This window comes from Lepidochelys kempii, chromosome 17 (assembly GCF_965140265.1).
Source record: "Lepidochelys kempii isolate rLepKem1 chromosome 17, rLepKem1.hap2, whole genome shotgun sequence".
NCBI lineage: Eukaryota > Metazoa > Chordata > Testudines > Cheloniidae > Lepidochelys > Lepidochelys kempii.
Genome location: NC_133272.1, coordinates 4,764,220 through 4,791,239, shown reverse-complemented (window position 1 = coordinate 4,791,239; position 27,020 = coordinate 4,764,220). Strand labels below are relative to the sequence as shown.

The 27,020-nt window shown below is 42.6% G+C and overlaps 2 protein-coding genes and 2 long non-coding RNA genes across 5 annotated transcripts in view; 2 read left to right on the top strand and 2 right to left on the bottom strand.

The window, feature by feature from the left end:
• The first annotated feature begins 456 nt into the window (after nt 1-456).
• On the top strand, nt 457-8,175 carry LOC140899848 (uncharacterized). The gene is made up of 4 exons (XR_012155483.1): nt 457-592; nt 2,403-2,502; nt 3,047-3,115; nt 8,114-8,175. It is a non-coding gene; the product is annotated as an uncharacterized lncRNA (long non-coding RNA).
• Nucleotides 6,105-10,907, bottom strand: LOC140899845 (pinopsin-like). The gene is made up of 5 exons (XM_073316015.1): nt 10,559-10,907; nt 8,941-9,123; nt 8,112-8,257; nt 7,573-7,812; nt 6,105-6,245 (listed from the first exon to the last, which is right to left on the bottom strand). The coding sequence occupies exons 1-5, from the start codon at nt 10,905-10,907 to the stop codon at nt 6,105-6,107; spliced, it is 1,059 nt and encodes a 352-aa protein (XP_073172116.1).
• On the top strand, nt 8,949-25,521 carry LOC140899847 (uncharacterized). The gene is made up of 4 exons (XR_012155482.1): nt 8,949-9,142; nt 10,264-10,313; nt 12,308-12,423; nt 25,372-25,521. It is a non-coding gene; the product is annotated as an uncharacterized lncRNA (long non-coding RNA).
• The window catches only part of DOC2B (double C2 domain beta), a 129,755-nt gene continuing 117,833 nt past the window's right edge, over nt 15,099-27,020 (bottom strand). For both annotated transcript variants that reach the window (XM_073316013.1, XM_073316014.1), the window contains 3 exons: nt 22,560-22,641; nt 21,255-21,351; nt 15,099-20,065 (listed from right to left, as the gene is read on the bottom strand). In XM_073316013.1, the coding sequence (XP_073172114.1) occupies nt 19,929-20,065; nt 21,255-21,351; nt 22,560-22,641 (316 nt within the window). In that variant the 3' untranslated portion in view covers nt 15,099-19,928. The remainder of the gene's footprint in view (nt 20,066-21,254; nt 21,352-22,559; nt 22,642-27,020) is intronic.

Genomic DNA, 27,020 nt, shown 5'->3' with positions numbered 1-27,020 from the left:
TAGGGAGAGGGAAGGATTGGTTAAGACACAACTCTTTAACAATGTAAGATGCATTGGCAGTCTTTAAGATGTGTTTTGATATCTTTTTAAAAGAGATGCTCTAGCTCAAACTGAAATTATGGACTTGTTGCAGAAATTATTGACTGGGCTCTTTGGCCTGTGTTATGTAGCAGGTCAGACTAGGTGATCATAATGGTGCTGCTGGCCTTAAAAATCTATGGAAACAGGAACCTGGCGACTTGGCAAAGGCATGCTGGTGAATAGACACATAGTGGCTGAGTACTTACTGACTTACCTGTAGGTTGGTACTGACATATGGGTTGAATGAGTCAGGGAGAGTCGTGGGAGCTCAGCATTCCTGAATATCAGACCTGTAGACATGAAACCATTTCCTGAATGAGTTAGAATCATGCAGAAATCCTGGGAGGTAACCCCCTCTTTGATTCTCAGCTCACAACCTTTTCATGGAGTTACCCAGGAATGGATGCCGAGCTCATGCTCAGAGACGGACTCTAGAACTGGGCAGTAGCTGCAGCTGGACTCTGAGACAAGAAGGAGCAATCCAGTCAGGCAACAGCATCTCAGCAGAAAGGTAAATAAACAAGAGAGAAACATTACCATTGTCTGTACATCAGTGTGAGTAGTTTAAGAGAAATCGTTGATGAGCTGGAATGTCTGTGATGGGGACAGGAGCTGACAGTATCTGAACTTTCTCAAACACAGTGGAATGAATTTTGTTGATGGAATATTGTAGCTCCTTGTTCTGTGCTATACAGAAAAGATGAATTAGATCAAGTATGTGGGGGAGTAGGCTGTTCCATTGATTCACCCAAACTCCTGCTGCTGCCGGAAAGTCATGGAATCCGTGACTTCCGTGATCTCTGTGACAGACTGCAGCCTTATTTATTATTTGATTTACCATAATGCCTAGGAGCCCCTAGTCATGAACCATGACCCCCATTGTGCTAGGGGCTGTACAAAACAGAGCTAAAAGATAGTCCTTGCTCCAAAGATGTTATAGTCTAAGTTCATATTAACTGCTCAGTGGCCCACTCAAACGAGCCATGTTTATAGAGAGCAGCTTATACTATCCCCTCTGATGATAATATCAGAACAGTGGGTTGATCTTAAATCACCATGTAGGTTGCAATATCTAGACAACAGCATGCTGAGTAACTGAGTCTGTGTCTATACTTAAAATGCTACAGCAGCACAGCTGCAGTGCTTCAGTGTAGATACTCACTACAGCAATGGGAGGTATTCTTCCATCACAGTAGTTAATCCACCCCCCCAAGAGGCAGTAGCTAGGTCAATGGAAGAATTCTTCTGGCAGCCTAGCACCTTCTACACCATGGGCTTAACTACGTCGTCCATGGGTGTGGATTTTTCAGTGTAGACCAGCCCTAAGTTACTTTTAGTTCCAGCCTTTCATTTTACCTGCAGTGCTGTTCAGAAGTTTACTTAATTATTAAACCAGCGGGTCTCATTTAACTGTGCAACTTTTGCCAATTTCATTCTCAATTTATTGCTAATTGAGAGATTTCACATGTAATTAATTTGATTGATTAAAGTTCAACAGCTGTAAATAAAAATGGGTAATGTATCAGATGGGAGAAAAATAAGGGACTGGTGGCATTTCTGAATGTTAGAGCTGCATAGAATTACAGCTGAATTGCAAAATAATTAATTGATTCAAGATAACTCCTGTTACATGATTATGTCCCGCATGATCTTGTCAATGTAACTTGTTCTCTCTTGTCACTTAATATCAAGCAGTAGGGGTTCAGGTGCACACATAAACTGACTTTAATGGGAAAAGCTGGCTCCTTTTGTGTCTCAACTGCCACCTAAAACAAAATGATGATATTCTTATTTATGATTTGTATTACAGTAGCATCTCCGGGCTCCTACTGAGATTGAGCACATACTAAGAGACAGCGTTTGCCCCAAAGCATTTGCAGTCTAAATAATTGTTTGGCTTAAGACAGTTTAATAGGAATACATTTGTCTATAAAGCATTTAAAAATACTGCATGCTTTCCTCTCCCAACAGCACTGCAATATTCTATAGCAATGGTCCAGAACTTGATAGCAGAGGGTTAAAGGGGTGCAGGGCATTAGTGTACAATTCTGTGGTTATTCTGAATCAGAGAGGCATTTTGTAGCATAATGGCCTCTTTTAACAAGCAAAAAAGTGTTTTCTTCTGAAAATGGCAGGTTTCTAAACCATTCTTCTTTGTTTCTTTGACCTGAGGATTTTTTAAGTTTACAATATCTCTCACTCTGCTTCCAGAGAGGGCACTTATAAAGTAGCCCCAGTGATGAGTAACTTCCTTGTTTGCTTCTGAAAGTCCATAGTACCTGACAGGCCCCATTTAGTGATCTGACCCATTTATTTTTCAGTGCTGCATATATAGGAATGATATTATACAGATGGAGGCCTGGTGTGCTGGAGGTGTATATCTAAATCATCACAATTATGATGGCCAAACCTCTCCGTGTGGTAAGAGCTTGCTCATGAGAACATGCCCTTCTAATGCAGTGTGGCTCATGGAGTTCCACAGCATGTTCCACTGTTGCCTTTTTCTTCAGTGCCTAAGTGCAGTCTGCAGATAACCTACTGGTCTGAGCATGCTGTGCTCTATCATGATTCAAGAAGCCTGGCAGATGGAGTACTGTTTGTGTGGACCTGTCCTGTCATCTGTCATGGCTGCAGCTTCATCTCATAGATGAGAGTAGCTCCATCTCATAGACAAGCTGCACCCCCTCAGGCTTCTTGCAAATGGCCAATGTGGCCCATGACTGGATGAAGTTTGGGTGCCTGTAATTCATATAAACATCAATGGGAAGACCTGGGTCTGTGAATGAGAGAATAGGCCCCATTGTAAGATGGTACAAATGGTTGTGGTGTGTATTGTTTGTTTGGTCGGAAGCTGCTGTTTAGGGTTATTGCTGATAAATAGGCTACTGTGGGGTTTTTGTCTGATGCTTTAGTTTCGGACTCATCTTTATCCTTTACCCAGTGCTATCGATTTTCTCTCTCACAGGCTGCATGTGCCAGCTTCCCAGAGATGAGAGATGGTCAATGTCCTGTCAGAGAATGGTGCAAACCGAAAGTAAGTTACTGCAAGCCTGGCTTAGCTGTTGGGATTTCACAATCTGCGGTTTTCTATTTAGAAGCCTCTTGGTGGGGGAGAGGTCTGATTTAACCAATGCTGTGATTGCCTGCTAGTTCTTAGTTAAAAATCTGGCAATATGGTACAATCAGCAGTTTTAACCAGTCTTTTTAAGAGCTGCATATTTGTCTGGCTCTGCACTCTTTAGCATTCTTGGGATTGTTCACAGCTTCTGGAAAATAATTCCAGGATTCCTTTTTGAGAAGATCCTTTGTTTTCATGGTGCAGTATGAACAGCATTAGTGTTATGTATGCCAGGACTGACAAAAGAGCTCTTTGGTCATCTAGTCCAACCCCAGCCCTGTGTAGAGAAGGATTTGCCTTTACACTATCCCTCCAAGCATTCTAATTTCCTTCTGAGTGCCTCTCTTCAATGGGAGTTAGGGACCTAAATACCTCTGAGGATCTGGAACCCATGTGTTAATACACTGTGATGGATCTTCAGAAGAAGGATGAAGGATGTAATCTTTGTGAAAAATCCCCCTGACTGAAGTCCATTTCCTAGAGGAGATATGGTTTAAATTAGCACATTCTGATCAGCATTTTTCTCAATGTTTTTCAGATTCTGGAACCAGTTTGAGAACATATAAAATATTTGCCAGCACTAAACTTGGTTCACAAGCCCTCACCCAATTAGATTAACATAAGAAAGATGAACTATAATGAGACAGATCTCAGATGGTGTAAATTGGCATAGCTCCATCTGGGTCAAGTGTTTCATTAAGACCTTTGGTGTAACTCAAAGTGTCCTTTGATTTCACGGGAGCTATGATAAATTACACCAGCAGAGGACCTGGCCCAGTGTTTCATTCAGGAGTTATTTGGATTGAATTTGACATACCTGCATAGGTAAATGTGGGCATATGGATGTGTGTGGATACAGATATATATTTGTGTGTGTGTGTGTGCAAGCACGTAATATCACAAATACATATCCAGTATATGCATGGAGTAGCATCATTTTTGCTTTGTTGCAAGGGTTAGCATGGCCATAATATTGTAGAAGGTCTCCAATTAAGCAAAAGGCGTGTGATAACCAGAGTCCCCCAGAATGAAGTAAAGCAAGAAAAAGCAAATGATCTAATGGTGGCATCAAAGAGGGTATGAACCCAACTACCGCTTGCACTTGTTACCTCATTGCTCTTTTCTCCCTACCTGTATTCACTAAGGAGAAGGGAAACACAGCTTTGGGTGCAGTTGGCATTCATTATAATACATCACGGCAATAGAAATAATTTTTCCTTCCTAAAGCTTTTAAAGAGGTTAAAAAAAATCACATTTCATAATAATCTGTGCACCTCGAGAAAGGCTTAGCAGTTGCCATTGTAGCTGCTTATTATCAGCAGATTTGGAATTACTAATAATGGGGTAAGAGCCATTTAATTGTGTGAACCTATAAATGCAGTTACCCTCTGACTCCTTCATTTATGTGTTCTAACATCAAAGGCCGTAGATAGAAGGTCATGGAAGAGAAGGTCAGTGATCTTCTTGTCAGGAAAAACCATAATGACATGACACAAAAAGGAAACTCCTTTGAGAGCAGAGGTAACATTTTTCAAATGTGACTGAGGAGCCTAAGGCCTATTTTCAGAAGTGATCTTAGGCACTTTACGCCAGATTTTCAGAGGTTTTTAGGTGGCTAAAGATGCAGATAGGTGTCTAGTGGTATTTGGGAGCTAGGCACCTGGGTGCTTTTGAAAATTCCTACTTGCATTTTAGATGCCTAAATACCTTTAAAAATCAGACCCTTATTCAGTGGGACTTAGGATCCTAAGTCACTTAAGCACTTTGGAAAATGTTACACGAGTGCTTGCAATGTTCTCGAGCTACTAGATATAATGAAGGAGGTCAAGTAATGGTTATTGGAGGAAAAATCGCATCTGTTTAATGTTGTTGAATTTCTTCCTATTCATGTTGTGCATCTTTTGCTTTCTGCTATCGTCTCAGCCTTTATGGCCCCGGTGGCTTTATTGTGTTTTTTTTGTTACGTGACACAGAATCTTTTACAGGCTTTGTTTCACCTTTATTGCAAAATCAATGACTCTAAGGCCTTTCCTGATTGCCTCAGCTATAAATGAAATACAAATCTGCTGGGCTTCAGGCCCCTTGTTTTTGCGATATTGATCTTCTCCTTTGTCTCAGTGAGTGTGGCATTTTTCATGTGAAATAAAACTCCAGTTGTGGTTACTGGAGGTTACACCCTGCTGTCTGTTGGGGCCCTTTGCTAATTGCTTATTTGCTAATTGACTGCCCATGACAAGGAGACAGTGGTGTTTAAATGTCTGGATGTTTATTAACCCAATCCACTTGAACACACCTGCTAAATTTTCATTGGTTCACAGCCTGTCTTGAAGTTACACAAAAGGATCAACCAACACAAATCCTACTGTGTCTATAAAATAATGTGTATTGAAAATGTGCAGGGCTTTCTCCTGTTTTGCTCTGTGCAGTGAAATATATATTTAAATGAAATGAAGCCTATGCTTTTCCTAATGGGATTACTACTGCAGAAGTGCTCTTTTGGGCTTTAATGCTGGTAGTTTAATTATTCCTTGGCCTAGTAAAAGGTCCCCCATTATCATGCTTTAGCACTTCCCCCAGGGGGTAAGGAACTAGGAATGGGGGCTATTCCCACTGGGAGTGTGAACTGTTCTCTCTGATATTTACTCTCTAATATGATTGCTTTCCTGCCATTGAAGGGAATGTGTTTTACCTTCTATCTAAGTTTGCAGTGACAGGGCAGGGTACAGTGAATATTACTGGGAGCTCTAAGAAGAAATTTTTTATTACTTTCTGGTGTATATTTGGGCTATTAGAAAATAGCCAGCCTCTTTGCTCCTCTTTGTATTTATGCCAAATGAAACTGAGACGAATGTATGGAGCCGGCAGCTGCCATTCCTCCATGCAGGAATTGAAGCATCTGTACTGTTTACGATGGAGTCACCTTATTTCCGCATCCCTCCGAGGCTGATGAGATGCCTTTGGGGGCACCAGGCATAGCAGGAAAGGTTTCCGGCATCCCTGACGGGTTGCGATTGCAGCACATCATTTTCAGCAGGCAGTCCCGGAACTAATTGGGGAAAGCACATGTGTTACAGGAAAATTCACTAGATAAGAGAAGAAGGCAGGCTGCTAAACACACCTCTCCTGGGTCCCTTTATGCCAAACTACTATACCAGGTTTTGCTTTACCCAGATGCTGTAACCTGTGAGTTGGTGGTGCTCCTGTGAGATGCAACCTGGATGCTTTTGGCACACATGTAAGAACTGCTGTATTGGCTCAGACCAATGGCCCATTTAGCCCAGTATTCTGTGTCCGACGGTGGCCAGTACCAGAGCTTCAGGGGGAATGTACAGAACAGGGCAATGCTGAAGAGAACCACCCTCGTCTCCCCCTTACCCGGCTTCGCGCAGTCAGGGTTGCCCTGAGCATGGGGTTGTGTGTCCCTGCCCATCCTGGCTAATAGTCATTGATGGATCTAGCCTCCATGAATTTATCTAGTTGTTTTTTGAACCCAGCTGTATTTTTGGCCATCACAACATCCCATGGCAATGCGTTCCACAGGTTAATTGTGCATTGTGTGAAAAAATACTTCCTCTTGTTTGTATTGAATTTAATTTCATCAGATGACACCTGTTTTTTTAATTGTGGGAAAGGGGAAATAACACTTCTCTATTCACTTTTTCCACACCATTCATGATTTTATAATTTGCATTAACATTGTAGGTAGTAAACCTCCAAGGCAGGGGCTATGTGGACAATACCTAGCCCAGCGTGGAATGCAAATAATAATGTTCGCAAAAAGAAAAGGAGTACTTGTGGCACCTTAGAGACTAACCAATTTATTTGAGCATGAGCTTTCGTGAGCTACAGCTCACTTCATCAGATGCTGTAGCTCACGAAAGCTCATGCTCAAATAAATTGGTTAGTCTCTAAGGTGCCACAAGTACTCCTTTTCTTTTTGCGAATACAGACTAATACGGCTGTTACTCTGAAACAAATAACAATGTTGGGATCAGACTGGTTAGTGCCTGATCCTGCTCTTTGCAGGCTCTGGCAATTGATTGATAAACATCTGTCTGTTTGTTGTGCAAGCTCAATCAGGCAATTCATGATCCAAAATGTAGTCAGTTGCCCCTAGAAAATAATGGGTATGCAAAAGGATCGCTGGTTAAGGCCAGGTTGAAAATCAAGCTCCATCTCAATTTTATACCTTAGCCTTGCCTATTGTAAAGAAGCAATCAGTGGGATCTAGCATTTGACAGGAATCCCAATAGGATAGATATGCTATGCTATATTAGAATGCCCCATTACTGCTATTCCACTTCATTCCTATAAGTCCCTAGCTCTGTGAAGGCTCGTTTTCAATTGCTTTCTGATAATCTTCATGCTCTCACCTGTTTGTTCATGAAGATGTAGATAATTGGATTGTAAACTGTGGCTGTTTTGGAGAAGTATGAAGGCAGTGATGCTAGAGTTGGTTGGATGGGAATGTCTTTGTTTGTGGCAACCACCATGGCAAAGGTGGAATAGGGCAGCCAGCAGATAAGAAAGGCCATCACCATAGCAATCACCATTCGTGTCACCTTCCTCTCGGCTCGCTGACTTGTCTCAGATTCTTTTTGTTGTGCTGCAACCTACAGGCAATGTAAGGGAAACAGCCTGCTCTTTAATATGTCACTGCCTAATTCTATAGGAAATACTGATGTCCTATAAAATGGCATAGGCTGAGGGAAAATTTGCTGGACAAATGGGTATGTGGTACACTTGTTAGCCACATGATCCTCCCTTCCTGTTTAGTTGCCTGTTTGTAGTGTAGAAATCAACCTATGTTAACATCACACAAACAGCCATGAAAAATTACACTGAAAACCTGTGCTTGCAATGGTGTCAGCAGTACATGTGACTGTTCAGACTGAAATGTCTTTGTACTTACAGCTCGTAGTGTCATCAGCAGATTTGTATAGGAGAAGAGGATCAGACTGAGAGGAATAATGAAACAGGTAATAAATAAAGTCATGATGTAGCTGCTGTTGTTGCTGCCTCCGGTGTACCAGTTGGGACCACAGGAGGTTCTCAGACCTAGAACAATGAGATTTTAAACAATGCTAGGACAATCCTGAAGCATGATCAGGGACTTCAGTGGGAAAGGCACAAAGAGCAAATACCATCTACTGTTCTTGCTGAATTGTGCCTGTTTTCCGAAAGCAGCTCTCCAAATTCCAGCCAAATCACACAAACAACACTGGCGTCAGCCATGATGATTTCTGGCTGGCAACACCATTATTATTAATTTACAAACAAACCACAATGAGTCATAATAATAAAATTAAAGTACATTTCTAAATGAACAGGTTTTTAATAGGCTTGTTCTGTGCTTTAGCCATTTTGCTGAGCTACTCTGGGTGCAGTGACTGTAGTCAGCGACAGTACTCTGCTGCTCCTCTGTTCATCAGATGTTGTGTTAAGCATATGCATAATAAGAAAATAGATGTTCTGCAGTTTATTGTAATAAGCAGCTAACTTTTAAAGAGTGACATGTGAAAGGAAACCCTGTAATTAATGAGAAAACAAGGAGTCTTAGCACTTGGAGAACAAAGATAGCCACACAGTCAAAGACAGCTGTAAAATCATTGTGGTCTCTCCCCAAATATGTCATACTTAAAAAAAAAATTCCACCAATGACTGAAGAAAAAACTGTGCCCATCAGCCATTGCTGAAGCTACAGACTTGAATGCTTCCTTTGAAGAATGTGACACTCATACCTTCTGGCACATAGCTGCTCCAGCCTAACATTGGTGGGGCTGTCCAGAGAAGTGACCAAATCCAGGTGAACGCACAGCCCATCACTGCATGTTTGTGGTGAAATCGGAAATCTCCCATGGGTTTGCAGATGACGATATACCTTTCAAAGGCCAGGATCGCCAAGGACCAAAGCCCCACAATGCCTGAGAGAGATCACTAATGGTTAGTATGTGTGGAATAAATTTCAAATTGCTGTGCTATTAAATAATCTAGCAGCTTTCTGTGCTTAACTGCTAAATCTGAAGTGCCAGGTTTTCCTGAGCTATATTACTTCGTCCATGTAAGGACAGCTCCATAGAATGAGCTATATTCCAAGCAGCTGTCTTGCAGGTGCTTGAAATAGAGATTTCAAGCAAGCGGGCAAAACCAGCAGGGAAAAAATCTTTCACAATAACATCGTATTTTGATTACCATAAGAACAGCCACACTGGGTCAGACCAAAGGTCCATCTAGCCCAGTATCTGGTCTTCCGACAGTGGCCAATGCCAGGTGCCCCAGAGGGAATGAACAAAACAGGTAATCATCTAGTGATCCATCTCCTGTTGCCCATTCCCAGCTTCTGGCAAACAGAGGCTAGTGGCACCATCCATGCCCATCTTGGCTATTAGCCATTGATGGACCTATCCTCCATGAATTTATCTAGTTTTATCTAGAGTCTTATTCTTATTTATTTTATGATTGCACCCAGTACCCCCAGCGTTTCTTGTTTATTTAACTCTCTATTAATTAATCTGGGGCTGTCTGAAAGGATACACTGTATTTCCTAGGACATACAGTTTCCATTTTTAAAGGCAGTTTTCACATTTCTCAATGGAGTTTAGCTAGGATGCCTTAACAGATATGAGTACCACGTATGGTACTCTGATTCGCCAGCTGCAGGAGTGTCTGAAATGCAATTTCTCCACTGGAGTGTTTCCATCATGACACTGGAATTGGTGAATCATGTTCCTGATGCTCATAGAAATATTTTTAAAAATTGATATAAAAGAGCTGCAGAGTGGAATGGCATCAGGGCAAATGCCATGCACCCTGTTTCAGTGCCCCTTGCCCACACAGACACACCTCTGCTGGCCACTGATTGTTCACAGCAAAATGTATGAGAGCTTGTGTCTTCATTTTTATACCAGTACTATCACCAAAAACCTGACCATTCTGCCTTGTTAGCCCATGAACATCCAACCTAGCAGCTTGGGCAGCGGTAAGTGATGCAATCACGACATAAAGCATTATGATAAGTTACATGTGATATAAAAACATTCTATTTCTTCCTTTCCTGTTTTAAGCAAGATCAAACCTGAGGCTCTGCTCAACCAGTGTGTTCTGAACTCCCCAGGTGAGTAAGCACTTGCTCTCCCATTCCATGCCTGTGAGCATGTGGAATGATAACATGAATGATGCCCTGTCTTTGTTCTATGGTTTGAGAAGAGGCAAGGAGACATTTGATGGCCAAGGACAGCTAATGAGCCATAGTTGCTATGTCATAGTCTCTAGTCTTAGACCAGCTTTAGATCAAGTGCAGTGGCACGAGCAGAAGACAGAGAAAGAGACTAGCCAGCTGATTTCTGTAAACGTCCTTACCTGTTAAAGAGACCATGAAGCCTTCAAACTTGCACACCCTTTTGCCGAGCACAAAGAAGCCATTGATGTTATTCGAGAAACTGATAGTGCTTCCAAAGAAAGTCACCAGCAGATCAGCCACAGCCAGATTCACCAGGATGTAGTTCAGTGGGGATCTGAGTTTCTTGTACTTGATGGAAACCACAATGACCAAACCGTTCACAAAGGAGGCAAAAAACACTACGATGCCCATGAGCACAGCCACCGACGTGTAGATGCTTCTGGGCGCTAGGTGAGGCCACTGTGGACCATCAAATGCGCTGGGAGTTCCATATTGCAGAGGAGCCTGAGAAGTGTTTGAAACATACATGTCTCTTCAAGGAGATGAAAAACTTACACCCACAAAGACAAAGCAGGTGACCTACCTGAAAGGACAGTGGACCCTCTTTATAAAACCAGGGGCTTAGGGACCCCAAAGAGGATCTGTAGATTAAAAAGGCTTAAGGTGTTTTAATACAGAGTTTTTATAATCAGCTCTTTAATCATAAGGGGATAGAGAGTCACTCACAATCTGATGGATGAAAGCTACATCATTTAAATGAGTAGATTTTGATTGTGCTTTTTCTAGTAATGTAGTTAAATGGCTGCAGACACATTTTTATAAACACAGCCTTTTTAGAGCCTAATCCCCACCAATGTTGTATTTGAGTTTCCTGGAATCTAAATGATCACAATCTCTTGTGTGCTTATGGTCAGTGTTGTATTTCACTTGCATTTCAATCAGAGTTTGGGCTCTGAATGCAGGGATTGAAATACATGAATTCTGGTAATATTATTATTGTTAATTTGTATTGACAGTAGCACCTAATAGGCCAGGGCCACATTGAGCGGGGTGCAATACAGACATATCACAAAGAGAGGACCAGCCCCAGAGAGTCTGCAATCTACGTATAAAACTGTAGACAACAGGTGGCTAAAACAACAGTTGTGGGGAATGAAGCAGTAGGAAACAGTGAGATTATACCAATCAGCATTAAGGGTCCCTCTAAGGGTGCGGGGAGCAGAATCCTCCTGGCTGTTGTAAGGCTGTGAATAAATACATTTGGTCTCTAATGAGAAAGACAGTGGAGTTTTTTTGCTTAAAGTGCTCGGAAGGAAATATGGTCTTGCTGACTGTGCACCAGTGGCCCTTTGTTAGGTGTTAAGTTAGGCTGGTGCACCCTGATGACTGCACAGAACACACGGTCATCAAGAAGGTCAGAGTTTCCTAAATAAAAGCACATCATCTTTCAATATATTGACCTGCAGTGGGCCCAAATGAGCTTCTGTGGTTTTGGCTCAGAGAGGCTCTCTGGCCTGCCTGTACTGCAACAGGGTAATTGTGATTCTAAAGGGGGCATCAAGTTCTAACACAGGCCCTGGATTCTCCATTTCCTACCACTTGCCACCCCATCCCAAAATCAGAGGCCGTGACTGCATTTGGCTCATTTGGGAATTGATGCCAGGAAGCCCCAAAATGTACTAACACTGGGGTGAATTCTTTTAAGGGGCCACCGTGGAAAGAAGCCCTTCAGCTCTTCTCTGGCTGAAAGGTCAGGCACAGAGAGCAGTTTATGGCTCATAAGAATGGCCAAAATTGTAAACCAGGGAAGGACTGGCTTCATAGCTTGGTAATAAACTAGCTGGGCACACAAGGCTGTCCTATATAGTGTGTGCTTTGGTTTGTGCCATTGCTTATGCAGACTCCTTTTTGTGTTTTTTTTTTAATAGGGTTTTTGAGAACAGAGCCTGCTTCAGCTGCTGAGGGGTTTGCAGCTAAATCAAACAACCTTGGTGTGTTTTGGATTGGAGTGTTCCTACTCCAGTGAGAGGAGTGTTAATAAGAGGTATGTGTGTGAGAGTCCAGCCTGAGAGAGAGAGAGAGAGCCCAAAGCAGGCCTGCTCACTCTAAGGTCAGTGGGGACCATCATAATAAGCTAGACCGCCTGCACATTGCAGGCCTCAGAACCTCACCCACTCATCCGTGTAATAGACTTCTAACCTCTGGCTGAGTTATTGTAGTCCGCAAGTGCTTGCCAGGAAATATGCTCTTGCTGACTGTGTATTTGTCTTTTAATACCAGTGTAGGTATAAGATTAAGGAGAGAGATAAATGAGGTTGGGTAAATCAGTTTTGCTATTCAGGAAGCTATAGATAATGAAACACACACTAACCCTTTGGTCTCGGTGGACCCAGTGCTCAAACTTGGGGCCTAGTTAGGTTTCTAAATGGCCAGTAGCGCTCTGTTTGCAACTGTAGATGTCTAACTTTACTGTTAGATGTTTCTCTGTTGCTTCACTGTAGTGTCTGAGCATCTCACACCTGTTACTGATCTTAGCCCCCAGCATTCCTGTGAAGAAAGGAACAATTGTCTCCATTTTACAGAGCAGGGAGGGTAAGTGAGACACTGAGCTTAAGTGATGTGGCCAAGATCACGCAGGAATGATTGTGACAGAACCAGGCAGCCAATCCACCTCTGCTGAGTCCCAGTTCAGTGCCTTAATTAGACCATCTTCTCCTTTGTATCTCACAACTGTGCAATGTATAGTTTCCTTCTTCAGTTTCTTCCTGACTGTATATTAAGGGTTAGTCTACACTGGCAATGCTAAAGTGCTGCCACGAAGAGCACGGATCCCAGCGCTGGGGCACTGTTTACACTGGCGCTTTACAGCGCTGCAACTTGCTGCACTCATGGCGGAGGGGTGTTTTTTCACATCCCTGAGCGAGAAAGTTGCAGCGCTGCTACTTGCCAGTGTAGACAAGCCCTAACAAACAGCAAGGAAAGAACAGAGCAGAGGGCCCAATTCTGCACCCAATGCTACCAAATGATGTAAATGGGAATTTTAAGTGGGTAAGGTTGCAGCACCATTGGGCCTTCAATGTTTTTAATAGAGGTCACAGGTTAGAACTGAATTGAAAAGAATATATATGAAATGCATTACCTAGACTGGCATGGGTACTACAAATCTAGGGAGCTGTTCTAATGATCTGATTAAAGTGAGCTTTATTGTCTAAACCTGCTGGGGAGGAAAAGAGAGACAGAGCAGAATACAAGCTAAATGCAACTTGGCAGCGTTAGTTGGGGAGGTCTTCACTGACTTTGAATGGGATTTGTGCACCTAAGTCCCTTGGGTACTATTGAAAACATCCTCCTTCGAGTTTGTTACTGTACTGTGAAAATGTCAGTGGGCATGTGAAAAGATATCTGCAACATTAATGCTCCCCGCCCACTATTACGGAGTGTTCACTGCTATTATTACTTGTCTAGTACAATTTTAAATATTTCAAGTGATGGAGCTTCTCCCACTTCCCCTTGGAGAGTTTTGCACAGTCAATGAGATCTTGATGTTAGGGTGTTTTTTCTGCTATTGAGCCTAAATGTTCTCTTCTAGTGATTCCCCCCCTGAATTGCAAACCAGTCGTTGCACGGAGTCACAAACCCTGTATTTGAAATTGCAACCCACCCCCCGCCACACACACACACACTTGGTGCTTCTACTGACTTTCTTCTGCAAACAGGCTTGTAAAATGCCTGCAAATTATTCAGTGCCAAAGGCTGGTTTGAAAACATGGCTTTGTATAAATAATACCTCCATAGATTTCAACAGGTCAGTATCATTGTCCCTACTTTACAGTTGGGGATCCTGAGGCACAGATAGGGGAAGTGACTTTCCCAATATCAGCCTGTAGGTCAGTAGCAGAGACAGAAATAGAACCTAGGTCCCTTGAGTCTCATTCCAGTGCTTTATCCACTAGGCAACAGTGTCTCTAACTGCATTAGCTATATGGAAGGTAGGTAGAGTCTATTTCTTGAGTCTCTGTATGTTCACAAATCAACATTTTACATAGCTGAAAGGTCAGCTCCTGACTGCCTTCCACCCTCAAAGTCTCTGGTGGGGTTGAGTAGGCAGGGAATGCAGTACAGTGTACTTAGATTGTTGTCTCTTTGGGGTGGGGGACCATCTTTTTGTTCTGTGTTTGTATAGTGCTTAGCACAGTGGGATCCAGGACTGGGGCTCCTACGTGCTACCACAATATCATTAATATTATTAATTAAGCCTTTTAAGTTCTGTCTACCCAGGAGCCAGATCCCCAGCAGGTGTAAATAGGTACAGTGCAATTACCTTGAGTGAAGCTACTTTGATTTACACAAACCGAGGATCTGGCTGATGGAGTTGTGATTGTGCAATGGAATTAAATATAATCTGATATTTTAAGGTGACTTTATCAAATTATTTGTGACATTTAATATGTAGCATCTTATTCACCAGTGTGATAGGTATGACACTGTGAAACAGGCACTCAGTAATTTTTCACATATGAAATATATTTTCAGTGGCTCTGATATACAGCAGGTAGTGCTGGTCCTGGGCACGCACGTTCTGTACTGGAAATATTAATTCTCATGTGTGAATGAGCAAATACGAAACTGGAATAGGTTTGGGAACTTTGGTATATGGGAGCATTACCCAAAATGGACTGTAGGAGGGGAGATCTTGATTTGAATAGTATATGCCAAAGCCAATGTATAAGCATTCTTTATTTTAACTTTGTTAAAAAGACAAGTCAAACCTAGTACATTAAATACAATGCATGCTCTTCCCTGCTTCATTAATTCAGTCCAAAAACCTTTGAAGTTACAACCAAATATTGATACAAACACAGAGGATTGCAATAAAAATGCCAGCCAACCAGTTTTACTATGCAAGTCAAGACCTAAGCATCTCCCCTATTCTCAGGAGAAACATGGAGGTCACAGAGAATAAGGGGGCAGGAGTATTAGAGACAAGTAAGAAAATTACAAAAACGACCTTCTCCTGGTATATATGGTAAATTTGTCCCAAGGTACTAGCTGGGGAATTCTAGTACATGAAGCTGTCCTTAGACCAAAACAGGTTTTGGATTAAAAGCTGAAAGGCAGACACTTTGGGTGGGGCGGATGGGAGGGGAAACAAGGTTTGGAGCAATGTTAATGCCCATTCAGTCTGTCAGTTTTTAAAAACATACTTACTGCAAAATCCAGTAAATATCTGCATTATGGAGCTGACTATTGAATAGCTGAGAATCTGCTGTGGTTGGCTGGAAAATCACTAACTGTTAGAAACTGCAATGCGTTTGGGGCAGCTGTGTAAACATAGACTCTGAATTTTTTTGTTGTCATTTAGCTCATTTTAAACAATATCAAGAAAAACTTAATGCTCAGTTATTTCTTTGTCTATAGAGAGCATGAATACAGGAAGCAGTTAACAGTGCTGAGCATTGCCACATAAACTTCTGATTTGCAACTGGAGCTGTTTTTTGTAAGAACACAATCACGCACTTTGCAACAAACAGAGGACAGCTAGCCAAGATGAGATAAGTGTCCAAATCTAGTATACATTTAGTTGCATATCGTGTATTAGGCTAGGCAGTTGATAAGTTGGTCCTATGTACACTGATGGGAAAACACATGCAGTTTGATATTTGGTAACAAAGAAGGACTCATGAGAAGGGACTCTTGGGAATATTCAGTAGGAGGTTTGAAATTCAAAGCTACTGCCTTCATTTTGAGATGCTGAATAAAAAAAGCTAGTATTGTTAAAGAGCCGGTGCTCCCTAAGCTAGATGCCACCCTTTAAATAGGATCTTCACCTCTGATACCAATTTAGCTACTCACTGTCTTGAACTCTGAATATAAACCCTTGGCAAATAAAGTTAAATCTTCCAAATCTACAGAACTCAGCTGAAAGTGGAATTCCACAGGTAGCTGTAATCTCATCTTTTGGATAAAATGACTTTAGAAATATTTCCTTGCTCCTTTATGTAGCTTTTATTTGAACAGCAAATTCACAAATTTGTCACTGCTTTCCTTGACGCATATTGGAAATACTATTTATCAATCATCTTAAGAGCCACAGAGCATGTTGTACCATTTGGCTAAAATAACCCCATGCACTGAAGCACTCTCAGAGCAGCCATATTCCTTTTAAAATGCCTCCCTGGTAATGTTACTAAATAACTCCTTTTAGTGACACTACTGGAAACCTCTGAACCCCACTCAGGGTTTTTCCACGCAATTGTAGTGCTTTAAATTTTCAAAGCGATGTACAAACCTCACAATGCCCCAGTGAGGTAGATAAATATCCCTGTTTTACAGATGGGGAGGCAGAGGCAGAGTGGCTAAGTGACTTTGCCCAAGGCCACACAGCAAGCCACAGGAAGAGCTGAGATTAAAATGCAGACGTTCCAACTCCAAAAATAAATCCACTAGCTAGCTCTACTCTGGGTTTTAATTTTGCACCTTTGATTTCCCCCACTAGGAAATACCTCTTTGTTGCTTAGTTCATCTGCTTCTGCTGCTTATTCCCCATGTGGATTCATAACCCTTTTTGAACCCAGCAGGTACTTGTAATGTCACAGAGAATATCTACTCTGAGTTTCTGTCAGGGGTCAGTATGCCTTGTAAAACAATCCTAAGGCAGCAAAACGATAGCATTTTTCGTGATGCACTTGTAACATTCCAACATTGTCCCAATACAAATTGGAAGCCAGATCCTGCTCTTCACTCAGCTGACTTCAGTAGGATTACTCACATGAGTAAAACAAGCAGGATTTTGCCCTTGGTTTTACAACTGGCAAAAGAAACATTTTTTTCCAGGTAGAATCAGCTGCTGCTGAGCAATTTTTGCCCCTGAAGTGCTCTGAAAAGTTAAGATCATAAAAAAAAGTGCATAAAATCCTAAACGATTCGTCTAGCGCCTGTGAAAATTGACACAACCTCAAAAGAGGTGAAAGTCTGTGTCATGTTCGTTGTCATTCCAGCATCTGAGAGTTTAAAATGCGGCATAGTGGACTGAGCGATTACTGTACAAATAGGGGGAGACTCAGAGCTGAACCTTTAGAATTCACCTTTTTTTTCCTTTTTATTTTGGGTTCTATTTATAAATATTAACAAATCCAACAAAAAGTACACATAGATAATACTGAAATACAAAATTGTTGTAGGATGCAGTTAAGGACAATTACTGCAGCCTTCACATTGTAGCAAAACATTGGTATCAAACATTTAACAAGTTCTTGCATGACAACAACCATCTTGCATGCAATTTATATATACAGCCCAGTTAAAAAAGACTTCAATACAAAATGAAAAAATGCACACATTATGTCCCACTCCACATTAGGCATAAACCAGTGTTATGGCAAAATATATGCTTAAACAAATGGTACTTTTAAAATAACTGACAAAAAGGGAGAGTCCCTATTATTCCTGGCCATTCTAAGAGCTTCATTATCAGAGCCCTTGAACACTTGCAGCTCCCATGGACGCCAGTGAGAGCTGTGGGGGCTCAGCACTTCTGAAATCAAGCCCTAAATATCCTGCTATATTTTAAAGTGCTGGAAAAGTACCATACATGGGCAAGAAAGAATTGGTGAGATCATCTAACTTGACATACTGTTGGCATTCAAATAAAATTCATGCATATCTGCATAATTCACTACAAATATTACATTGTTAAAAAGACCCTAAGAAGGTTTTCCCATATCTAACACGGTGTACTATTATTATAACTTTGAAAAATAAATGTAGATCTAAACAGATTTGATTGTTGCCAAAAAGTGACTTTCAGCCCCAAAATACATGTTTATGAACTACTACGTAGTAGAGAGTAAAGACTTGAATGTAACTATGGACCTTTTCAATAATGCATGGATTAAAGGCTTCTGAAAATTCTGACAACATGCAGCATTTTGCAGTTAGTTTAGCTCATTTGTGACTTCTTGTGTTTGCAGAAAAACCTGTGAACTGTCTTGGACAAGGTTAGGAAAATAGAACAGTGTGGTTAATGAAAGGAAGAGAGGAAACTTTGATCCAGTGTATGGTGTGACTGTGACAGAGTAGAGAATTTTGGTTTGGGAGCTATGTGTTTGGTAGCGGGAGAGATTCTAGAACCAGCTTTTTATTAGATTGGATCACTCTCAATAACTCAGACTTGCAGTTGTCCCTTGCACATTCCACCAGGGATTGATTATGTTCCCACAAAAGTACCAATGATGTCAGTAGGGCAAAATCAGGGCGTAAGTCTTTGGACACTGACTGGAGCCAGTCCAGATGCAAAGAACAGATTTGTAGAGGGGAATGGATAATTGGCCTACCTGGGGAGTTATGGAGTTACATACACTGTTAAGAAGGTTGAATAAAGGAAGAGACAAAGCCAAATTCTCGGTCCCTAACACGTGTGCAATGCCCACTGGAGTCCATGAAGGTTGTGTGCATGTAATCAAAGGCAGAATTTGATCCATGGCACTTACTGTAGCATCAAGTCTGCCTCCTCTTGCCCTTCTAGCTGGTGGCAAGTCTTTGGGGGTTCTGCTCATTCTCACCAACCTGAATGAAATGTCTGCACTAAAAGTAAAATCTGAAGGTAAGTTTAATTGAAAAATAGTCCTGTTCAAACCAGCTGTGTAGTTGACAGGAAGAAAGGCAGATTCATGGTTTCCTAAAAATAGCAGCTGCATGGAAGTGCTAGTGTGAAGTCCCACTGTCTGTAACAGAGCAAGAGTAAGTGCTGGAATGGAATGGTCTGTTGATTTTCTGATCTTTCTTAAATATCAAAACTTCTCTTAGCAAATGTGAAGCCTTATATTATTTCTGGTGAGGCTGCAAGTGCCTACTGTATATAAGGAAGTATGTGTGTATATATATATATAGCCTTATATAGCTGCACAGCCCTTTTAGCATACTGGTATACTTCTTATAGATTATCAGACAGGACAAGCATTACATTTCTGAAAGAAAAGCAAACAGTCCTCATCGATTATTGGAGAAGATGATCATTTCAAACCTGATGTTTAAGTGCATTTCGACTGTTCGGGCCCAAACCACAGAAACTGACAACCAGAAATGTGGCACAGTCGCCTTAGTAAAACAGTTCCATTTAATAATGCTTTTTGCTCATAGTAGCTACACAAACAAAAAGTGATCCATTCATTTTGCAAGGCAGCAAGAAGATAATTCAGTATATCAAATAGTTAGTAAATAAGTCACAATTCTAGTGCATGCAGGCCATTTTTTCTCTCAATTGACCATGTGTATGTGTGTGTTGGAGAGAGGGGGTGCTCAGAGACACCTGGGAGAAAACCCGAGGGGATCGCACCCACTGAACAGAGAAAATAAATTGTGTCTTGTTCAGTGGTATTTCCCTGCAGCCTGACCATCAGTTGGAATTTACCAAGCCACTCTTTCTTGCTGACTTAGTATCCTTTTAAATGTAGTAAGTAAACTAGAAGTCCAAAGGCATGAATTGTTCCTGGTTCTGGTTGTGAGAGAGAGAGCTGGGCTATCTTCAGGGTCCCGGGCCTGTCTTTAGGGTCAATCGCTGAGGATGGCTCCTGGCAGCTCGTTCGTTAGTGTGTGCCAGCGCTCTATTTTCTTGTCCTTGTTTTTCAGGCAATCAAACCAGTGCTTCAGCCGCTCACCTTTGGCATTAATTCCTAACACTACTCCACCTTAGCACAGAGAGAGAGACAGTCAGCTCATTCCACAGAGGTAAGCCAAGCTATGCCAGTAAAGACAGACAGAGAAGTCTGTTACTGACATTTGTTCAGCTATCCAGTGAGATATATGCAGTGTGACATTGCAAAGCTTTCCATGCTCCTTGGTAGCTATTGGAAACAGCTGTTTAGAGGGAGAAAGTGGAAAGGGAGTCCTCACTATCACACACAGGTACATTTTCTTCCTTTTAGTGTGGGTGGATGGGTGGAGGCTGCTAGCGAGCACAATCACTGGGTAGATGAAAGCTTCCTGACTAGATTATCCTGGCCCCACTCACTTGGAGCTGGGCGAAGAGGAAGGAGTACATCTTTCAAGCACTGCTAACGGGCTTGGCTCTGTCCCATGCTGCCTTTATGGTGCTGCCCCCATCCTCTGAGTTTAATACTCTCGACAATGTCAAATTACAAGTGATTTGTTTGTGTAATTTGTTGCCCTAGAAGTATCCATCTTGATTTAACAGGTCTCTTAGCGTGGGGGGAGGGGTTGGGCTAGAATCTGACCAAGAAATGGAAAGCCAGTTAAATCACATGCCAAAGTATTCTATACTCAGGGAAGCAAACATGGAAGCTGGAACAGCCTGTCCTTTTTTAAGGATGGCCCAGAGCGGGACTGCAAATGCCCCTCTCATTCCAAAGGCATAAGGCGGTAATGAATTCTCCTTGGCCATAAATCATTATGGCCACAAACAAAATGACCTCTAAATACTGCAAAGGTGGTTTGAAGCCTTTGCATTCAACAAAGACATATTAAGCCTCCACTGTCACTCGTCTCTGGCTTTCAGAAGAAAAGGCTTTGAAAATCAAGGTGGATGGAGACAGGCTCGTCCTACTGCAGAGTGGGAAGCCAGAGCTGAGCGTAAGGGCTTGTCTACATGAATGCTTAGTGCATGGGAATTACACCCGCCTGCCACACAAGTTCACTGGGGTACTTTAATCTACTCCCATTTCAAAGCAAGGTAGCAAAGTGCACAACAGAATTTATGTGTGTGGCAGCAGGGTCCAATTGGGCAGGCTAGTGTGCGACAGATTTCTACCCCCGCTTGCCATAAGCTAAGTGGTCATACAGACAAGCCCTTAGTTGATTTATGTTAAAGGGCACATGCCCAAAGCAGCTTTAAACTTACTTCAAGATCATCTTACTTACCAATAAAATCATTTGATTTTCCAATGTCATAATCCCACACAGTGACTTCTAAGGTCTTCTTTGCCAGGTCACCATGCTTTATTTCATAACAAAATTCCTGTTGGGGAGAAGAGATCGAATTCAGGAGGCAACATGTCATCTCCAAAACCCTAGCTATGCTAGCGCAGTGCAGTGTGGTTTTACAGAGTATCCTCAATGCAGGATCAAAATGTTTCACAGGAAATGCTTGTAAGCTACAGCAATAAGGAAGGTTTGAAGGTGCTATTTAATAGGACTGACTGAGTGGCTTGCAGAGCATGTCAGCTGGATGGAACAGAGGAGCGGTAGGCCAGGAATAGAAGCAGTTGGCTCTGAGGAGCTAGTGCATAAAGAATTGCATCTACTTACTGGGATCACTGCATATATCCCTTGGTGTCATTTGTTTTCTGGGCCAGGAAAATTCTCATTTAACAATGACTAAACATATGCAAAGGGAGGTGAATCATGAGCCAATGCTTATGCTCTGTGTCACGAGCCATTGAGGAAGAGAGGGCTTTAATTTTATATGACTAACACTCATTGGCCATTCCAGGTGGTCCTACCATGGAGAGATCTAGCAAGTGGTGCACAGCAAGGTTTCTTTTTCACTTGCATTAACAGAAATAGGTGAATGAGAGAAAGGATTATCCAGTGGTTAGTGCACAAGCCTGGGACTTGGGAGACCTGGGTTCAATTTCCTGCTCTACTATAGCCTTCCTGCATGATCATGGGCAAGTCACTTAGGCCCTGACCCTGCTGTTAGACACCTAAATACCAGTGAGGATCTGGGGCTCAGTTTCCAGCATGTAAAATGAAGATAGTAGCACTTCTCTACCTCACAGAAGTGAGGAGAATCAATCCATTAAAGATAGTTAGGTGCTCGGAGGTGATGGTGATGGAGGTGGGGCCATAGAAGTACCAAAGCAGATAAAGCAAAGCATGAGCCAGGCTAGATAACCACCCTCATCCTCACTGAGCGCTTGTGAAAAATACAACTGCATAAACCAGACTTGTGTCCACTTCCATAACTGAGATGGGGATAAGGTGCCTCTACACCAGACCCACTGGGGTGGCAGATGCAAGGATCCCAGCCAGGAGTGCCAGAGGAAGGGTGTTTATTCACTGCTCAGATTGCAATAGAAGTATTTAAGTAAGGCAAGCAGAGGCAGCATATGATTGGATGTCCTGCAGCCGGGGAAACTGATGTGATTTATAGACCTATCCTCTTGATATGTGAGGCGCTCATTAGAGAGAGCAGCTATCAAATACAGTGTGGTGCAAAAGTACCTCATTGAATTCAGGATTTAGTGTTTTCTTTTTCACTGCAGTCTTGTGCTTTGATTTCTTGTCCTCATCTGGTTTCAAGTAGCTGTAATTATAATAAAGACGTTGATCAGAACACACAGCCATCTAGCTGACAGTCAGAATCTCTTTTTTACAAGTTTGACCTAAGTTGTTCCCACAATCAGTTGAATTGTATTCCCAGCTTTGCTGGTGACTCACTGTGTGACTACAGGTAAACTACTGGCCTGCCTTGAGCTATGGCTTCCTGTTTTGTAAAACAGTGGTATTATTTTTTACCTATCGTGGTTGACGTTCTTTGAGATCCTTGAGTGAAAGTCATTGCAGCAGTGGAAAGTAGCCAGTGCAGCGGTGGAAAGTAGCACATTGGCCTCTGACGTTAAAAAGAGGCACTGCTTCAACTCAGCTGAGCAGCTGTTCAGATTCTACTATACACCTTCTCATAGTGCAATGGTTATACCACACTCCAGTCCCTAGAGGCCACTAGAGCTGCAGGCACAGCACAAGTGTGCTCTGAATAATTCCTGCCTCCAGAAATGCTGGCTTAAATCCTAGGTAGCCATGCATTAAAGACTCTAAAGTAGAGTACCAGTCCACGTCCAGTGGCACAAATCTAGATCCTTGCTGAGATACAAAGAACATTTATGAATGAGAGAGATTAGACATCAGTACTGCCATCCCCAAGCATTCAAAAATCTTGAGTTGGGTTCCCAGAGTCCCAGTTCAGTGCTCTGTCCTGCTGCCTTCTAAAGGTCATGGTGCCTTCTAAAGAAATAGTCACTTTAAAAAACCCCACATTTATGCCTGAACCATTTTTTACCTACTAATGTTACAAGCATCCCCTCAACTCAAAGAGGGTAGCAGGAACAAATATATTGGACAGCACTTTGCATGTAGCCAATTTGCTCTGCTCTTTACGTGCGTGTTTCACACAGCAAAGAAAAATAAAATCATACGGGAAGAAGGTGTTGAGCCTGAAATCTTTTAAGATTCACAAAGAGTTAAACGTAGTTAAAGTTGACGCTGCGCCTTTAAAAATCAGTTCTGTTTTCCTCTCATGTTTTCTGTATCTCACTCAGATTTAGGATTTATGCATGAAAACAACATACTTTTCTAACGGCTCCTGCTTCTTAGTCATGCCCTGAAGCCATAATCTACTGTTTGTGTTAGCACAATAGGCAACTGCCAAAATGACTGTGTGGTAATAAACAGGGACTTATGTTACTTTGGAGAATATGCAGCCAAAGCTGATGCGCACTTAAAAAAAAATGCAAGGATTTATTTTTATGAAAAACACTCCATTCATAAAAAGCAATTAAGTAAAAAGCAGAAAACATATTGCACAGAAATGTGATTGATTGCTTTGTTAACACCATTACCAAAGCAACACTCGAAGATGCTCTATTCTCATGGTAGATGAATTCTATTTCAAAACTGGGGTTGGCCAAAAGAAGAGCTTCATTCCAGTGCCTAGAGTGGCGTTGGAGCTGGGACTGGCCATGTGTCTGATGGTGCCAACTCTTACGCTGTCAGGGGATGTGACTATTTCAGCTTCAGTGGCATAGTAAAAAAAGAGATGGTTGAAGACAGCAGCTGAGCACCCAGAGAAGTGTCTGGAGACAGAGTTTAAAGCTTTTCTCCTAGAACCCTCTCCCTTCCCACCCCCCAACCAGGAAAAGTGTGGAGGGGAGGGGAGCTTCAGAATGCCTCTCACATGCACACATTTGGATACCCCAACCCCCAGGCTCAGGGCTTTGTGTTTATGGCATGCAGTGAGGCTGCTTGTTCTCAGTTCCCTGGCCTGGTCTCAGTGCTTGTGGCAGTCACAAAGCATGCCCATTTTCAGATTTTTTGGTCTTAGTAAGTTGTTTGTGGTATGAAATGAGCATGCGCACTCTCAGCAACTCCTCTCTTCTGGTCTCAGGGCTATATGCCTATGACATGCCCATTCTCAGCTCTCTTACAGTCACTGTGCTATAGACCAAGTAGACATGGTCTCAGCACTGTGGCCCAGATCCACAAAGGGACTTAGGGATGGCTACGCTGAATATTGCCACACCTAACTTTTAGATGCTCAGAAAATCACTAGAGCAACAACAGGCTCCCCAAAGACTGAGGTAGGCACTTAGGCTCCCTCTTCACTGAAGGGGGAGAGATAGTGACCTAAAAACAGGACCCACAAAAGCCAGCACTCAAGGCAGGGAACTGCCTGAGCTAGCCACTGGGAGATGCTGAGAGGGGTGGGTATTAAGTCCTGCCTTTCACACAGGTTAGTGCCTGTGAGCCACACAGGATCCCCTCTCCTGGAGGCAGGGGACTTTGGGGCCTAAACTGTTTCTTGTGAGAGAGTTAGGCAGCTGCCTAACACCCTCAACCAACTGAGGAGAGAGGGGGAAAGAGCCAGAGGCCTTCTACATAAACTACCCCAGTGGTTTGGATACTTGCCTAGGATGTCGTTCAGTTCCCCAGCTCGCTTCCTGAGGTGGGATTTGAATAGACTTCTATCTCTCCAGTGGGTTTCCTAATCAGCTAAGGGATGTTGTGGTGTGCGTTGCTCCTCTTCTCTTGCTGAAGCTTTAATTAATTAATTGGAGGATGGGCGAGACTGATGGTGGGGGCCCCCCTTCTTGCCTGTTGGAGCTGTTCCGCTTTACTTAAGTAGTGTTTGGGCCAGCCAAAGAGTTAGAAACGCTCCCTAGTCCAGTAGCTGGGGACTTGTTTAGGAGGTAGGGGATTCTGGTTCAAATCCTGGTTCTGCCTGTTAAAGGGATTTGCAGTGGGATTCTTTGCCTTCCAGGGAACTTCTCAGTGAGGTGGGAACGCCCTGTGAATCTCCTGGCTTTCTTTGGAGGATGTTTGTCCCAGAGAAGGTGAGACTGTTTGAACAGCGACATCCCGCTCTGAAGTTGCGTGGGAGGTGGGTGAGTACTCGGACCAGTGCTATTAAACATGTTAATAAATTATCTATAAAAAGGCTAAATGATGAGGCTGCAAAATTTGCAGATGATACAAAATTACGCAAGATAGTTAAGTCCAAAGCAGTCCTGTTTTGATTACATAGTTGCATCCTCAGTTGTATTTAGCTCTCTGCCAATTTTAGTCAAAATTAGACTAAGTTTCGACAAGCTATTGCCCTTTATATGATTTTTTTGTGGTTGACTGGATGCCCAATAACATTTAAACATCCAGTGGTATAGAAAAACTTCACCACTTGCAGCATCTCCATCCACGTTGGGGATGACCATCAGATATGTGTCTAACGTGTTAGCTATGAAATGTTTCTAGATGATGGGTTACCCCTAAGTGCCAAAAATGCGTACAGGCTGGTAGAATAGACTCAGCTCACACAGTTAGATCAGTAGTATCACCCTAAATGAAGCCAAAGGCTATTTGAAATTAAGTATATCCAAACCTGCTCTAAAAAGGATTAATGCCATGATCATCCTCTGCTGAAAAGGAGGAGGGTCATTACATAGCCCAGAGACCCTGGTCATACCTGCAGCGTGTTCTCACATCACCATGGGCATTGGCAGCCAGCAGCCTTTTGAATATTTTGTATGAAAACAGTCCAAAAGGTGAGTGGCTCTTTCTGGATTCCAATCAGCTAAGAGCTAACAGTGTGATTTTCAAGGCCTGATTTTCAAAGGGACCATCGCCCAGAACTCCAAGGAGACAAGCAGGTGCTTCCCCACAACCAGATTTGCATCGGATAGTAAAATACACAGGAATATAGCAGCCCCCTTTAATGCCATGGCACCTTTTACAGGGGCGTGGAGCAGGAGTCACACCCACGACTGGCACAGGTGACCCACAGCAGACAGCCAGAGAAGAGTTGTGTGCATCCCAGCTAAGGAGCAGGGTATGGTCCCTCCTGTGCAAATGCCTTCATCTGGTTTCCAGTCCACACTCTGCTTGCTGCTGCAGGTATGCAGCTGACAGGGATAGGAAAAGGCATAAATATACCTTTAGCACTGGGGGTGTGGGCATTTTTGTCAGACTCCTTATATTCAGGCCATACAATTCTATCAATAGGAGCCCTGTTTTGGGTGTCGCATCACTTTAAAACAGCTCTTTGGGTCTTCCAATAACAGAAGTGTGTTTCGGGGAGGGAGAGCCCGCCCTCTGATGGGGATCGGCACATGGGTGCTAGCCAGCACAGCACGCATGGCTATGCCAGCACTTGTCAGTAGAAATTCAGTGACAGAACTCCACAGGGGAATCTAAAGTTAAGCCAAGTTATCAGTGGTCCCCAGTCCCTACACCCTTACAGCCTGTGCCCAGCTGATAAGAGACAACATACAATCTGAAAAGCCCCAGCAGGGCAATAGATCAGTCAGGCACTAATCAAGTTGTACTTGAAAGGGGAGGTCAAATCACATTCAGAAAGATACAGATTTAAAACTCAAATAGAACCCAGATTGGACTGCAGAGGCTGCCACTTCCCCC